General features: G+C 37.5%; 1 protein-coding gene across 5 annotated transcripts in view; it reads right to left on the reverse strand.

Annotated features, from left to right (window-relative positions):
• Positions 1-16,189, reverse strand: part of ppp1r13b (protein phosphatase 1 regulatory subunit 13B) — a 76,028-nt gene that overhangs the window by 15,028 nt on the left and 44,811 nt on the right. For 2 of the 5 annotated variants that reach the window (XM_062968530.1, XM_062968528.1), the window contains exons 5-10: positions 6,582-6,683; positions 4,875-5,049; positions 2,933-3,129; positions 2,567-2,731; positions 1,970-2,150; positions 995-1,147 (exon numbers count right to left, since the gene is read on the reverse strand). In XM_062968530.1, the coding sequence (XP_062824600.1) occupies positions 995-1,147; positions 1,970-2,150; positions 2,567-2,731; positions 2,933-3,129; positions 4,875-5,049; positions 6,582-6,683 (973 nt within the window). The remainder of the gene's footprint in view (positions 1-994; positions 1,148-1,969; positions 2,151-2,566; positions 2,732-2,932; positions 3,130-4,874; positions 5,050-6,581; positions 6,684-16,189) is intronic. The other 3 variants (XM_062968529.1, XM_062968532.1, XM_062968531.1) reach the window with 3 other exon arrangements.

Here is a 16,189-nt window from a genome sequence, read left to right on the forward strand (position 1 = left end):
CAAGAGATGAAACTGAAACCTCCTTGAGCATGCAAAAGTATTTGTACAGCTCTTGGGAGGTAAAGTGGCATTATTGCAATTCATCTTATTTCTGTTTTTAAAAACTGTCTCATTATGTTATCAGATTCGAACAGTTTAGGAAGCAATCTAGAGATCATACATAACAGCAATTTAATGAGAAGCTCAAAAACCGGGTTCAAACAGTAAGAAGACTTGAGGCTCTGGTGCAGTTTTGAAAGGGAAATTATAGCAGAGAAACGGGCATGAATAAACACATCCATTTGTCTTTCTGAAACTGTATTTAGATCTAGTAATCTGTTTAAGAACAGTACATACAGCCAGAATTTTTTTTCAACAATCTATCAAATTGCAAATTGTGGTTTAAATACATTGAAATCTAAAAACCTGATTTCTCCAGTGTTTTTAAACATGATTGTCAGTTCATGAATTATTAAACACAAACGATATGTACATCTACACAAGTGTGCAATACGACCACAATTTTCTCAATATATTCCTGGATTTCTTGTGGGTGTGCTTAACTGTGGATAACAGCAAGATCTACTGAAATGAAGGACTTCTGGCAGTTGTATGGAGGACTTAGAAAATGCCCAGAAAGGACATAGTTTGTCAGATGTAGATAAATGAAACTTTGGATACTGGTCCTGTCGGTGTGTGGATTGTACAGTATATAATGTGAATTCACTAACTGAACAATCTATATTCAAGTCTATCTATTCAGCTTTTTGAATAGATATAAAACATTTATTTGCCGAAATTAAGTCACAAACATTTTCTCTCTCTCAAACACACACACACACACACACACACAGAGTTTATTTCAGAATGTGCATGCAAGCTCCTCTACTATACACAGCAGAACAAGACAGAATTTCTAAAAATTTCTGTTTAATATGCATCTGTGTGCCATAGCTCAGATGACCATATTAAATATGGGATTTCTTATCTTGCCAAAGATCTTCTATGGACTCACAGTTCAGGATCTCAGAAAGAGTAGATGCCGAATGGCTGATATTGTGAACAGCAGATTGAAGAGAGGGAGGTGACAGAATAGGATCCACTATAATGTCTAAATCAGAAATCTTCCAGAGACATGGAGATTTTTTCACACACCCATAGTCTGTATCTATAGAAGATGACCAGATCCAGTCACACAGAAAAAGAAAAAGGAGGGAAAATAGGATGTGGGAAATAAAGTTACAACGTAAATAACAAAAGAGAGATTAAAATGTAAAAGGTAACAGGAAGACACAGGGGGTAAAAGTATGATATTTGACACAATACAACAGAGCCCTCACACTATGCCTTACACAGAACCTAGACATAAATGCGCCACAAGTTAGATCTTGGAAAAAAGAAGAGCAATATTTTGAAAAGCTTATATAATTATCATATATAGGACTACATGGCTCAAAACCAAAAAAGAAAAGAAAAGAAAAGAAATAATAAACCTGATCATATTTAGGGCTGAAGTTGCCAAGCTGATAACATATTTGGTAAAAGTGTATGTTACTAAATCTGCAGCCAGAAATGTCTTCATTGGCTAAGTCCTAAATATTCGTTTTTAAAGTAAAGAAAAAACAGCAGGGTACAGAAGCAGTTCAAATAAATACACATGAAGATAAATGTGAAACTATTTTACGTCTTCAGCATCAAAGCATTCCTATTTCGCAATTATTGCAATTCTAAATATGGCTTTAACTAAGAATTCATTTATGATTTAGCTATATAATTGACAAATCCGGAAATATATCCCACAGCAAAAGGAAGAAAAGATTAAGCATCAAGCTCATATTTTTTCCAGATAACTAAATCTATAGAATACAAACTATAGAAATAAGACAATGGTGACCCCAATTCATTTTCATTTGACAGAATGGATAGAAAACCATCTCCAAGAACAATGCCCACTTCACAGTACCATATGTGTTATGGTGAACAAGCTTACCAGATTTAGATCTTCCATGAGTTGCATTGGTGGTAATGGTGAGAGACTGTGGCTTCACTGGGTCAACTGGCACATTATAACTGCTGGAATTAGGAACTTGAATGTAGGGCCCCACAGCTGCCACTCTGCCTGAAGCATTCAATGATGACTGGGGTGAAGACGTTCCATTTATCCGATTTAACTAAAATGACAAATCAAAGATATGTGAGTATCTGGATATCCATCCATCTTTGGAAAGTACATTCTCAAATACTTCTTTCTCCTTATAGGCTCTATGCAAAAGAAGAATCTCACCTACATAATAGGCAATTTATGAGTTTACTAATAAATGAAGGCAGTTTCTATTTCTAATATAATCCAACCATGTCACTAAAATTAGATCGTCTTATTACTATATTTGGTTTGGCAGTTACTATTGTTTCTGTGTAGAAACTAATTTCTAGCATTAAATTTCAACCTACATGATAAGATAAATTTAAGACACATAAACATTTGAAGTTATTAACATTCTAGGGTAGAAAGAAGTGAAACATTTATGAAGTGTTATGGGCCTTGTAGAAATCACGGAAAGGTGGCCCTTTTAATAGTTTATCTTACAGGGATGTTTTCTTTTTGACGTGCCTCAACTTTTTTCTTGTACAGGCGGTCACGGAGCTCATTGATGCGCTTGTCCATCATAGCCACTTCCATGTTACGTTTGTTCAGCAATTCTTTCTGTTGCTGAAGCTTGGTGTTCTGTTCCTGGTTAAGCCTGTTACGAATCTACGAAACACATACAACAGTGATCATTCAGAGTTGACACTACTTAACTTGCAATTGTGGTTTTTCTTAAGATGAAACATTTTAGAACTCTGGAGAAATTCCTGAGTCTTGATTAAGTAGAATCACAGTAAGTAGGAAAAAAACCTTAAATTCTGTGGATATGGTCTAAATTAATAAAAAAAACATGTTTTCATCATTTACCTGCAACTCTTGGTACAACTTCTTTAATTCTACAGCAGCAGGTCCGGTCATTTGTCCATTGTAAGACTGGAAACCATTCAACTTCCCTTTCCTCAGGTCTTCAAGCTGCTGAGTAAGTTGGTCTACTTTTAATACTGCAGCTTGGAGTTCTTGTTGCTTTTCCTGGAACATGGCACTGATGTGTTCGATTTCAGTAGCTACAATTAAATATGTCATGAAAAAGATTACACATATAAATTGGTACGAGAGGTCATAAACCATTGGTGCAACATTTTTTATTTCTCAGCAGTAAAACAGGATTTAGACTGTGAGTGCCTTTGACTACAAAATAGGATGTGTATTGGGGGGGGGGGGGGAGGCATCTGCAACAGCAATTCCTTCATGTTGCAGTTATGCTCTACAGGTACCTAGATGCAAGTTAGGAGTAGGATGAATTTTTGATCTCTTAACTGAAAGTCAGGCATTTATCACTTCTGAGAGAGTGATAATAGGCTCAATGGTAAAATTTGGCAAGCATAAGATAACCCCACCAGGAAGGTCATATTAGGTCTGGAGGTTGTATCCCTACCATAAATGATTTTTTCCTGTGCAACAAGTACAAGAGCAAAATAATGGGAGCATAGGGGGGGCGCACTGTGACCTAAGTAAAGTTCTGTTACAGCATGGTTTTGGGTGGTATCACTCTGCAGAAGGAACTGCTTGAATAATCAGATATGGCACAACAAGCCAAATATAGGAGCTAATGCTAAACACGCATATTCCTGTGAGCAAGTGAACAGAGCTTTGAGACCTGAGGCCACACAATCCCAGTTAGGCTACTCAGGGCATCATGAACTTGCCATGAGCCTGCTTGTTCCTGTAATATTGGAGATTTGGTCCAAATTAATTTCTGTTCCACTTCATAACTCATATACAAGCAACTCATATTAATAGAAAGCATATTTAGATGACTGAGGAAAAAGCTGAAATTTCATTATAACAAATGACAGGGTAAACTGCAACCTCCTTTCCTATTTATGTGCCTATTTCACTATGTGGCAACCTACAAATTTCTTTTCTTTAACGAAGGAGCTCTATATGATTGTCTGATACATTTGTAGATAAGTCTTTAAAATATACAAATAATTATTTCTAGCTCCAAATGAATCATGTTTCAGCGTACTAGTATTCTTACTATTTCAGTATTTCATATCGTATTCCATCAATACAAGGTCACCTGGAGCTCTGTCATAGCCAAACATGCTCACGGTGACCCGAAAAACATTACTGTGAACTAGACCGCTGCTTCTTAAGCTATCTAATGTGAAGAATCAAAAGAGATTTCTATTTCAGTGTATAAGGGACTGGCAACATATATGTGTCCTTAAGACTACAACTGGGTTTTTTTCTAGAAACTCACCACACATCTTCTGCCAGTAAATTGTGGGCAGGTGGCACTAATCCACAGATCACTTTCTGATTACCACTGAACCAGACAATAGTACAACCTACACATCCATGGGGGAATGCTGCAAGGTATACACTCCTACATTTATACCTGAAACCATGAATAATAGCAAACCCTACATTTTGACTACATTTGAGTTAAAAGCATACCATGGAATCACAACAGAGGACCTAGCGAGGCCGTGAACATTTTTGGGGGTGGGAGGGTATTTTTCTGTAGCATGGGTAAATAAACCATAAATACTAAAGAGGGTCATACTATATATATAAAAGAAGAAAAAACGGCAGTCATTTGCTTCAGCTGAGAAGTGGGAAAAATTGCAGCCATGAATGAGGAAATGGCATCCAGATGAACAGGATGACTCACATTAATGTTTCCTCATACAAATGGGATATGCTCAAACACAGAGGCATATGCCTAAGTGGCCTGGCTTTGGATCACCTACTGGATCAAAAAGCTCATAAATTAAAAGAAATGCGAAGGAACTACCCATACACAAATTGCCGTTCATAATCTTGCTGTAATCCACCTGCCCTCTCATGGCACGTATTTTTTTCAGCTTTGTCTCCTGAGTCTCCACTCGCTCTTTAAGTTTCTGAAGCTTTTCACTCTCAGACACTGACTGTTGTTGACGGCGTTCTTGTTGTTTGAGATAACGTAGACGCTGTTCCTAACAAAACAAACAGAACATGTAATCATGCTGTCTTATTTTAGAAGAGCAGTACCAGCTACATGCATATTTATCAGAGGTACAAAAAAACCCCACTAAGCCAACTTTTAAACTACGCAATTGTTTCTTTTGTCTGCTTAATCTAAGTCTAGAAACAAACATGTTTAAGAATAGCATTTAATGAATTTTGAAAGCATCTATTATATAAAGTGTGCCTAAATTTGTCTAGGTTGCATCCTCCACAGCATATTTCACTTTCACATTTCTCATGGATGCTTTAAAAAAAATCCAAGTGAAACATTCATTTCAATGCATCTGTTAAGTTTCCTGCAACTTGCACTTTCCCCACCTTGAACGTGCTTCCTCCTACAGTAAAATGAGTTCCAACCGTCCATTACACAATTTCCCAAAAGAAACAATGGCCAGCAGAGGATTACAATCAGGTAAGAATAAGATCTGGATCAAGAGATGTGCTACTTCTTTAGAATGAACAAACACAGGAAATGCTTCCTTTTTCTCCTGCAGTCTGGTTTGTTTGTTTGTTTTGCATAACACAACACATATAGCTTTAAAAGTTATTTCAATTCAGCACAAAATAAATACAATTTAATGTTGTACAAAAACAGAACGTGTTCATACAACACAGTTAGACAGTAGAACGTTGTATCACAAGAATGGGTGATGGTCGACAGACTGAACAACTTTCAAACGGAACTGGACTAGTTTACCCAGGTGCTAGTATATGGCTATCCTCCCACCCACCCATACAGCAGTTGTATTTTTGTATTCCTGTTTCTAGATGTCCCCCTGGGCAATGAACTGTTATTAGGAAGGTCAAGGTATAACTGCCGAAGCAACAGTAAAAGGAGGTCAGCAGCAGTGTGGAATGCTGGACTGGATCTTATCCATATGCTTATTGCCTCTCCAAGAAATATAAATGCTTTGTGAGACAAAACCTTAAATATGTCTGTTTGCACTGAAATTGTGGCTCCTCAAATAAATAGGCCGAACCTTATTGATAGCAATTAAGTCTTGAATCATTTAAATATGTTAACTGAGCTCAGTTCTCTGTTGCTTATGCATTTGGGGTAGTCCAGTCCCACAGTATGCTATGAACTGTAGTGCTTGTGTGCTTCTGCTGTTCTGAGTTGCTGCATCAGCACAAAATGCTGGATGTTTGGCTACACTGGTAGGTACAACAGCAGGCAACACAGTATTCCACTGATAGGAATGCCTTTACCATCAAGGCAGTTTTTTTAAAAAATGAGTGAAATATGCTCACGGTGTATCTTTCCCGACCACAGCATTTATATACAAAAGAAAAAGGAAAGGACTGAATCTGATTCCAGCTCTGTGTTTACTGAAACAAATCTAGAGCAACAAAGAATCACAGGCAGGATGTATTGCCTAACACAGGATTAATATCAGTTCTCAAGTATCAATTTTTCCATACTGATGGGAGCTACAGCCTTCTGTGAAGACAACACATTTTCAGCTCTTTCCTTCCTCTTGTCACTAGAAGTACAATTTACCTTGGCAACCAACATTTGTTGCTGATTTTCAATTTGCTGCTGTTGCCTGGCAGCCATATCCTGAAGTTCTGAAAGTGTGAGTTCAACACGTGGATTCCCAACCTGCAGAGAGTCAAGAAGAGAAACATCATATTATATACTACTAGCTGTGCCCGGCCACGCGTTGCTGTGGCGAAGTCTGGTGGTCTGGGAAATAAAGTATTGAGGAATTGGTGGTAGTTAAGGTCAAGGGTAAAGGTTTTCCCCAGACATTAAGTCCAGTCGTGTCTTACTCTGTAGGTTGGTGCTCATCTCCATTTCTAAGCCGAAGAGCCGGCGTTGTCCGTAGACTCCTCCAAGGTCATGTGGGATGACTACATGGAGCGGCGTTACCTTCCCGCCGGAGCAGTACCTATTGATGCACTCACATTTGCATGTTTTCGAACTTCTGGGTTGGCAGAAGCTGGGGCTAACAGTGGGGGCTCTCTCCGCTCCCCCAATTCAAACCTGTGGCCTTTCGGTCCAGAAGTTCAGCAGCTCAGCGCTTTAACACGCTGCGCCATCAGGGGATATTATTTCCTAAAGGTTGTGAATATACAATATTTCTGATTGGTTTTTTTTTTTGTTTGTTGGAGGCAAGTATGAATGCTGCAATTAGGAAAAATGATTAGGATGTAATGGCCTTGCAGCTTTAAAGCCTGGCTGTTTCCTCCCTGAGTGAATTTTTTGTTGGGAGGTGTTAGCTGGCCCTGATTGTTTCCTGTCTGGAATTCCCTTGTTTTCAGAGTGGTGTTGTTTGCGATATTTTATGTGCTTCTACTGTCTGTGGCCCTGAGAAAACAGGATTTGCCAGACTTTGATGATGGGATGTGATGACTCATGGGCCGTGTAGTCCCGTTCCTAGTACTGTTGTGAATGATGAAGAGGAAAACTTGGGTTTTCCACCATTTCAGCCAGAGAAGGAACTATCCCAGCCAGAAATTGAGCCTTTGCACCTGCAAGAGATTTGTCTTCCAGAAGTCTGTCAAACAAGCCCCGAGCCAAAATCTCCCCCGTTTTCTCGCCATGATTTTTGTAAACAACAGAGGGGAGTTCAACAGGCGTCTCGCAGGAGTGCTAGGATAGCTGCTAAGCATTCAGCTGATTAAGCCTGCTTCCCATGGGAAACTTTAAGGAGTCATGCATCTGGACTCAGAGAATAGCTTTCGTTTCTGGTTCTCCAGAGAACTGCTCTTTGGCGGGAAAACTAGACCCTATTTAGGTGTTTTGCCCACGGAGGGATCTTGCGGAGTCAATTCGTCAGCTACCGGAGTAGCGTGTGTGGACAGCTACTCCCGCTTCCAAGCCTTTGTTCCTGATTCCAAGCCTTCGTTTTCAGCCTTGTTTGCCCCACGGATCTTGCCTTGCTTTCCAGGACTCAGCCTTGCCTTGTTTCCCGGACCTTGCCAAGTAATTACCACGGATCTTGTTCTTGTTCCTCGTTTTCTTGTTGCCTTGAATCAAGCCTTGTTTTTCCAAGAACCAAGTTGCTTCCTAGCCTCGCTCTAGTTTCATGGACTAAAGGACCTTGTCATCTCCCCTCACTTTGCTTGGCAAAGTGAGTGTTTCGGTTATTGGATTACAACTTTGGACCTTAATATTTCATATTGGACATTGCTTCTTTGGACTAATTTTGCCCTTTCCTGAAAGGTCTACTTCTGGACTATTTTCTACACTTGTTTTTATTAACTTTATATATTCCTTCAATAAAGATATTAGTTAGATTCTGGCCTCTGTGTATGGTTATTGGTGCTCTGTAGCCTGGGTCGTGACATGGGAATACTTTGTTGGGAGGTGTTAGCTGGTCCTGATTGTTTCCTGTGTGTAATTCCCCTGTTTATTTACTGTCCTGGTTTTAGAGATTATATTGTTCTGCATTATTCTATCCCAATAATTATTTCATATTAAAGAAGAATCTCACTTATCCAACATTCGCTTATACAATGTTCTGGATTATCCAACGCAGTCTGCCTTTTCATAATCAATGTTTTTGTAGTCAGTGTTTTAAATTCATTGTGATATTTTAGTGGTAAATTTGTAAATACAGTACAGTAGAGTCTCACTTATCCAACATAAACGGGCCGGCAGAACGTTGGATAAGCGAATATGTTGGATAATGAGGAATTAAGGATAACCCTATTAAACATCAAATTAAGTTATGATTTTACAAATTAAGCACCAAAACATCATGTTAGACAACAAATTTGTCAGAAAAAGTAGTTCAGTACACAGTAATGCTATATAGTAATTACTGTATTTATGAATTTAGCACCAAAATATCACGATATATTGAAAGCATTGACTACAAAAATGCATTGGATAATCCAGAACGTTGGATAAGCGAGTGTTGGATAAGTGAGACTCTACTGTAAATACTACATAGCATTACTGCGCATGGAACTACTTTTTCTGTCAAATTTGTTGTATAATATGATGTTTTGGTGCTTAATTTGTATAACGATTACCTAATTTGATGTTTAATTGGCTTTTCCTGAATCCCTTCTTATTATCCAACATATTCACTTATCCTGCCGACCTGTTTACGTTGGATAAGTGAGACTCTACTGTATATTTCTAATCTTATATTATCTGCTCAGAACTGGATTATATGAGGCCCCTTCTTCACAGCTGTATAAAATGCACACTGAAGTGGATTATATGGTAGTGTGGAGTCAAGATAATCCAGTGCAAAGCAGATAATATAAGATTATAAATGGGTTATATAGCTGTGTTGAAGGGCCTTGAGTCTACACTGCCATATAATCCAGTGCAAATTAGATAATCTGTGGAAGAAGCCTAAGTGAGGCCTAAATCTGCCTGTCCCCTAACTGAAACCTGGCTGTCCCTTGGTTGCTAGGCAACCAAGTGGGCAGAGATTAGCCCTCTAAACTGGCAGCAATTGGATAAAAAAAATTATTGCTCTCCCTCTAATTAGGACTTTATTTTTCTTTTCTTTTTGTTGTATCAACCTTGAGGCGTGGATGATGGGTTGTGTTGTCAAATTTTGAGGTTGGGGGGCCTGTACTTTTGTTGTTTTGTGAATCGCCGTGATGCCATCACTCTTTTATATATATAGATGTACACAGATCCCCCTCACACACACACACATTTGAAATACCACTCGTTGACAGTTGACCACATTTCATAATAAAAAAAATGCTTAATACAATCTGAAATTTTATGTAATTTTTGTCCACTTTGATATCCCTCTCCCAGAAGATATGAGCATAAACACACATTAGCAGCAACTCCCGAAGTGACTCCTGGGGCAAACTGCTTTACTGCGGGGAAAAGCAACATGATGTTCATGATGGATGTGCCACAGCTTTAGCATTGATTAATGTTTTCAATGTATAGTTTAAGCATGGGGGAAGCTGTTGATTTCCAGTTAGACTACATGTAATTAATCCTCTGCAAACAAAAATTACTCTGTGTGGATTATATTTTGGTTTTGTATCAAATAAGAACAAGGAATATTTTATTGTTTTTTTAACATAGAAATTAGAGCTTGAAAGCAACCCTATATAAGGAATGTCTGAAACTATTTTTTTAATAATGTGACTGTAGCAGAGGTATATTTAAAAAGCAATATAACACATAATAAGAAAGTTCTTTTAATAGTATAATAGCCAATCATTTCTAGGTGTTTTGGGGGCATTTGAAGAGGCATTTTAGCAGGAAGATCACACATTTTTTGCCATCCTTTTATCCTATGGAGTTTCCCGCTCTGAAAAGCTAACACAAAGGAAAAGTAAAGAATAAGCAATGTAATAATTCATATAATGAATTTGCTTCTTTCATTTTTGCAAGGAGTAACAAAATGTTTACTGAGTCCCAACTGTGGAGAAAAGGTTTTAAATAAATCAATACATAACAATACAATTTAGTTTTAAAATCACTGTTGTAGCAGTACAAGTTTTCTGTAAATAGTAATGTTCATATAGATGAGCCAAAAAAATTAAGAACTTTATCTGCATTCTTTCTTTGGAAACCATCCAAATAATCCTGTCTATTTGTTTTTGTGTCATTTTCCAGAATTTATTGTACATATATTTACTTTTGCATGTCTTCCATTCTATTAATAAAACCATGAATTCTTACTTATTTATAATTCTAGATTGCTATTTTTTAAACTTTTCGGGTCTTTTCCACTTAACATCACACATTAAGACATTTTATGTATTGTTTTGAGAGCAGTGAACTAACAATATCTAGGAAACATTTTTAACATTCTAACATTTCTGATAAACCTACAATTCATGACAGATAAATGCACTAGATAGTTACTAGATACCTACCCCTGAACCATGATTGGTTGGGTCAAAGTGATGGTGACAAGGAAGCTACTTCAACAGTCTACCCTAATAAGAAACCTCTCTTTATAAAATAGGTGCGTGCAAAAAGAGCCACTGACCGCAGAGACAGAGCATTCAATCAAATCTTATCACTAAGCTCAGGTTCTGCTCTTCACTCTCTTTGGGACACTGTAGGTGGGACACCTTCTGTTTCTCTAATGTCAGACTTTCTTTCTCTTTTCTTCCTTGAGTCCCTTTCTCCCAACATAGGAGCCAAGACATCTTGCAAAGGCTAGAAACATGATTAGCTAAAATCCTAGTAATAAAAATTCCAATTCAAGAAATTGAAAATCATTTAAAAGCACAATGAAGTTAAAACAAATGAACATATGGAAAAGTTCTGTCATTCTGAATGTTTGCCTGAGTTCAACACTACAGTTTACTGAAGCAAATGTTCCGCCATTTACTCCAAGGTTAGAGAGGTGGGCAAAATGGCCTCCTGCACCTGGCTCAAAGTGGAAGAATAGACAGTACAAGGAGTCCAGTGCGATCAAGACACAACAATAAAGGAAATGATGGCCACAGAAAAAGAAAAATGTCACCAAACAATGCAAACACTTCAAAAATTGTAACTAGTACTGAATGCCATTAAGCATTTATACAGATTTAATTCTTAAATATATAAATCCCCCACATAACAGGTTATTTCCTCTTTATGTGAACTATTTTTTCCTCCTGTAAGACTCAATATATAATGCCTTTATAATTCTAGAATTTACTAAAAACGACACCAAAATTCTCGGTGTTGACAGCTAGGCTTTTCTAGGTGAGGAATCTCTTATTGATCTGATTATGCCAGACAACTATTGTGGCTTTCAGAAACTGTGTTTCAGCTACTGTGAATGACCTTGCAAGTTGTTGGAAACTCTGTGCTAGGGAGCCAACAAAACTTTCATTCTAAACACAGTTTCACAGACGAACAAGTAAATCTTGTTCTTTTAGAAAAAACTATAGGTTTTTTTATAGATTATTCTTTCTTTCATCCCCTCCTACAAAAAGGAATGCATCAGTACAGAATGGAGGAAGAATAAAACAATTAAAGTTAGGGGTGGGCAACTGTGGAGAACTAGGGGGTCATGTTAACCCTCTCTCATGAGCCCTTGAAAGTCCAGACCTCAAAACCTTGCTTCTGCCCCAACTCCAGCACTTTTTTGCCTTCAAATGCCCTGTAGGGACAGGTGAAGTGTTTTTCACCACGTTTTTAGACCTTTATGGTCGATTTTAGGGCCAAAAGAGGAGTTCCCGGGCAGAAATTGACTACAAATGCCCAAAACATGGCGAGAACACCCAACACATACCTTCTAGAACCGTAGTTCTCAACCTGTAGGTCCCCAGGTGTTTTGGCCTACAACTCCCCAAAAATTCCAGTCAGTTTACCAGCTGTTAGGATTTCTGGGAATTGAAGGCCAAAACATCTGGGGACCCACAGGTTGAGAACCACTGCTCTAGAGGGCATTTTGGAGTTTAAAAAAACACAAAAATTTCTTCTGGAGCCACAAAAATAGATCTGAGAGGGATGCCTATGGATAGTGCTTTGGCCATCATATATGGAAAGAATTATAAGAGTTGCATCCACCTGCATCTCCTTGTTGACGGCAGGTTCTTTGTTGCAGTAGAATATTATGTTACCATAACAGGGAATGAAATTATTTTTGCTGATCCCCACTTCAACTCTCCCATCTCCTCAAAGGTATTGAAGAGTAATTCTGAACAATACTAAAAATAATGGTGAGGAGCTGCAGAAGCAAATGAGATGAAGCTAGTAAAAGATCTCTTGGTTTGAACTGTTTGCTTGGTCTGGAGTATCAAACAAAAATAATATTGTAGAAATGCAAATAAACAAAGCAAATAGGAAGAGGGCCTCACAAAAGAACCAGTCTCGAAACTCAACCCTTTCAGATTCCCCTCTACACCATCATGTATGAAACATAAAAGGGGTAAACTGAAAGTAATGCCTATGTGCCATTTTTTCTACAACTATTAATCCAAAGGTGATGCTTTTATGCCACCAGATAATTATTACTACGTGGCTGACAGAATTTTTATATTTCTTTGTGTTGCATAACAATAGATATTAAGCAGAAAAACGGACAGTCATTGACTTCTTGACCAAAGAAGGGTGGACTGCTATTAACATCCACAGAAAGCTCAGAAACGTGTATGTGAAACAACAACTGATAAGAGTGAGATGCGAAGATGGGTGAAAATTTTTAAAGAAGGCAAAACTAGTATTGAAGACAAACCATGCATAGACTGATGAAAAACAGTCAAAGACAGGGTAGACAGCATAATTCACAAAGCCTGGCGTGTAATTGTCACAATGCTGCCAAAAAAAATATCCACAACCTTGAATACAGAAAGGTGTTAAGTGGATTCCTCATCAATTAACAGCTGGTCTGAAAAAGAAGAGTCTGAATGTGTGTTCAGCACTGTTGGAAACATTTGAAGCCCATGAGGAAACCCTTTTCGGGAATGTTTACACTGGTGATTAGACTTGGTATATACGTATGACCAAGAAAACATGATCCAACCCATGGAGTGACAGCATTCCACCTCACTGAGACTGAAGAAATTCAAAAGCCAGTGATCAGCACAGTGGATTGTGAATGTTTTCTGATATGACAAGGGAGTGATTTTGATTATATCCTCAAGTGTGGGACAATAATGAACAGTAGCTGGCACATTGTACCATTCTGAAGTCTTCATGAAGTTATTTGTAAGAAAACACCACAAAAACAATTGAATGCAATCCAGTTACACCATGACAATGCACGGTCCTATACGTCTTTGGTAACATCACAGGTTCGTGTACAAATGGGATAGCCAAAAGTGCCATACCATGCCTTACAGCCCTGATCTGGCACCCTCAGACTTTAATTTGTCCAGTTGGATGAAGGAACCAGATGAAGTGAAATATGCTATCAGACATTTGACTAGGAAGTGCCTGAAAAGGTTTTTCCAAAGTGAATTTGATAGTAAAGGTAAGGATTTTCCCCTGACATTAAGTCTAGTCGTGTCCGACTCTGGGAGTTAGTGCTCATCTCCATTTCTAAGCCAAAGAGCTGGCGTTGTCCACAGATGCCTCCAACGTCATGTGGCCGGCATGACTGAATGAAGCACCATTACTTTCCCACCGGTTTGGTACCTATTCATCTACTCACATTTGCATGTTTTTGAACTGCTAGGTTGGCAGAAGCTGGGGCTAACAGCAGGAGCTCACCCCACTCCCTGGATTCGAACCGCAAATTCAGCAACTCAGTAGTTTAACCTGCTGCGCCTTCAGGGGCTTTGAATTTGATGCATGGATTCAAAGGTGGTACAACTACATCACAACTGATGGAGGCTATTTTCAACACTTCCATGTCGTAGACACAGTTACTTTACACATGTATGTAGTTGCATATATCTTGTGTTGTTAATAAAGGAGTTATGACCTGACAGACACTACATTCAGTATAACCCTCATATAATAAATAAATGGCTATATTATGCTTGCAGGTTTGGAAGCCTATAGTGAGAACTTGCTGATTTAAACCAGTACAACTTTCTATCTTTTCTCTGTTAACAAGGGTAAATTTCCACAATTCATTTGGGCACCTACAACCACTATAAAAAAACAAGAAAAAATATGTAGTGAAGGGAGAAGGGATCTGAAGAAGATCATTCAGGCCAGCCAGGTATAGTGTCTACAAAATAAAAGGGGTAAATAATATTCCATTGTGTCAAGGTAGTATTTGTATTTTTCTATTAGAAAGATTTTATTGTCACTTTTCAGAATTAAAACATTATCTCAAAACTTCATTCAATTAATTATAAATGCTGTCAATAATTATAGAAAATTATAAATATAGAATATTAAAAGTAATAATGATATAAATTCTAATAAAATTGAAAACCAATTTAAAATAGTTTATATTACTGTATGTTTAAAAAATGGCGCAAAAATGATTAAAGCTAGAATCATCCTAAATAAATTACTCCAAAACAAAAAACAGCAAACATTCTTAATTTAAACAGTTAACTAGATTACTCTAATATGAAAACAAACGAACAAAAGCTAGGAAGAGGAAAGTGAAACACTTCTATCTAGGCTCATGAGCATCTTTATGGCAGGTTAAGGACAATATTCATAAGAATAGAGTTAAAAAAGTAACTTGAATAAGGACCATACTCTTGATACAAAAATCAGGAGATTATATAAAAAAACTGCCGGTCTGATAAATTAAAGCAGACATCTTGTAATAAAATGCATGTTAGTTATATGTATTTATTGAGACATGCTATCTACAATTTGTTGGTAGAAATCTTGTGATTATCAATCTAGTTTTATATTATAGTAAAAGAAGGCTTTTACCGTACCACTTTAAATATATGAAAAGTTCAAACAGTTCAAACCTTATAACACTTTAAAATTGTTTAGGTTCATTTATGCTTGGTTTGCTTTTGTTTTAAAAAGCAAAGCCAAGGTGTTTTCTAAATCTTCCAATAATCAAGATATTTTTTGTATAAGATATCAAAGGAACAAACTGTTCGCAGCAGGTTGGACCAACTATACAAATCTGATATTCCCATTCCACTACAGTGATCAAATTTGCTACTCTAAGAAACATAGATATCCTCAGGGCTTTTTGCTTTCCTTTGTTGGACTCTGGTGCTATGTGCGTGCCAACTGAGTCCTCAGTATGCTTGCCCACTTAATAGTCAGAATGGGAACCACTGATAGAATCCCATAAAAATACTAAAGAACAGGCATCCACACTGAATATACTTAAAACAAAAACAAAAATGAATTTAAAATAAGCATCATTCTGTTCTCAAAAATTACATGATGCACTAAGCCAGTCTCAAATCTCTACCAAAGTACTTCATTTGGCAGGATAATAGTAGATCACAATATTCTATTTAATTATACAGTGCATCAAATCTAGCTGTAAAATATTAATTACATTAGATCCACAATTATTCACAGAGAGTTCAAATTCCCCTTCAACAGTAGAAAGCCACTAGGCAACCGTAGGCAAATCATATACTCTCATCCTCAGAGAAAGACAAAGGCAAAATCCCTTTGAACAAACCTTGCCAAAAAATACACAATAGCTTCTCCTTAGTGGTGAAATAAGTTGGAAATGACTTGAAAGTGCTAAGAAATAGGAAAAAGAAGAGGAGGGGACAGCAAGCAACATATAACCAAAAAGATGTATGTTCAATTTCATTAACTTCAGAAGAAGGAGAAGT

Source organism: Anolis carolinensis, chromosome 1 (genome assembly GCF_035594765.1).
Source record: "Anolis carolinensis isolate JA03-04 chromosome 1, rAnoCar3.1.pri, whole genome shotgun sequence".
In the NCBI taxonomy this organism is placed as follows: Eukaryota; Metazoa; Chordata; class Lepidosauria; order Squamata; family Dactyloidae; genus Anolis; species Anolis carolinensis.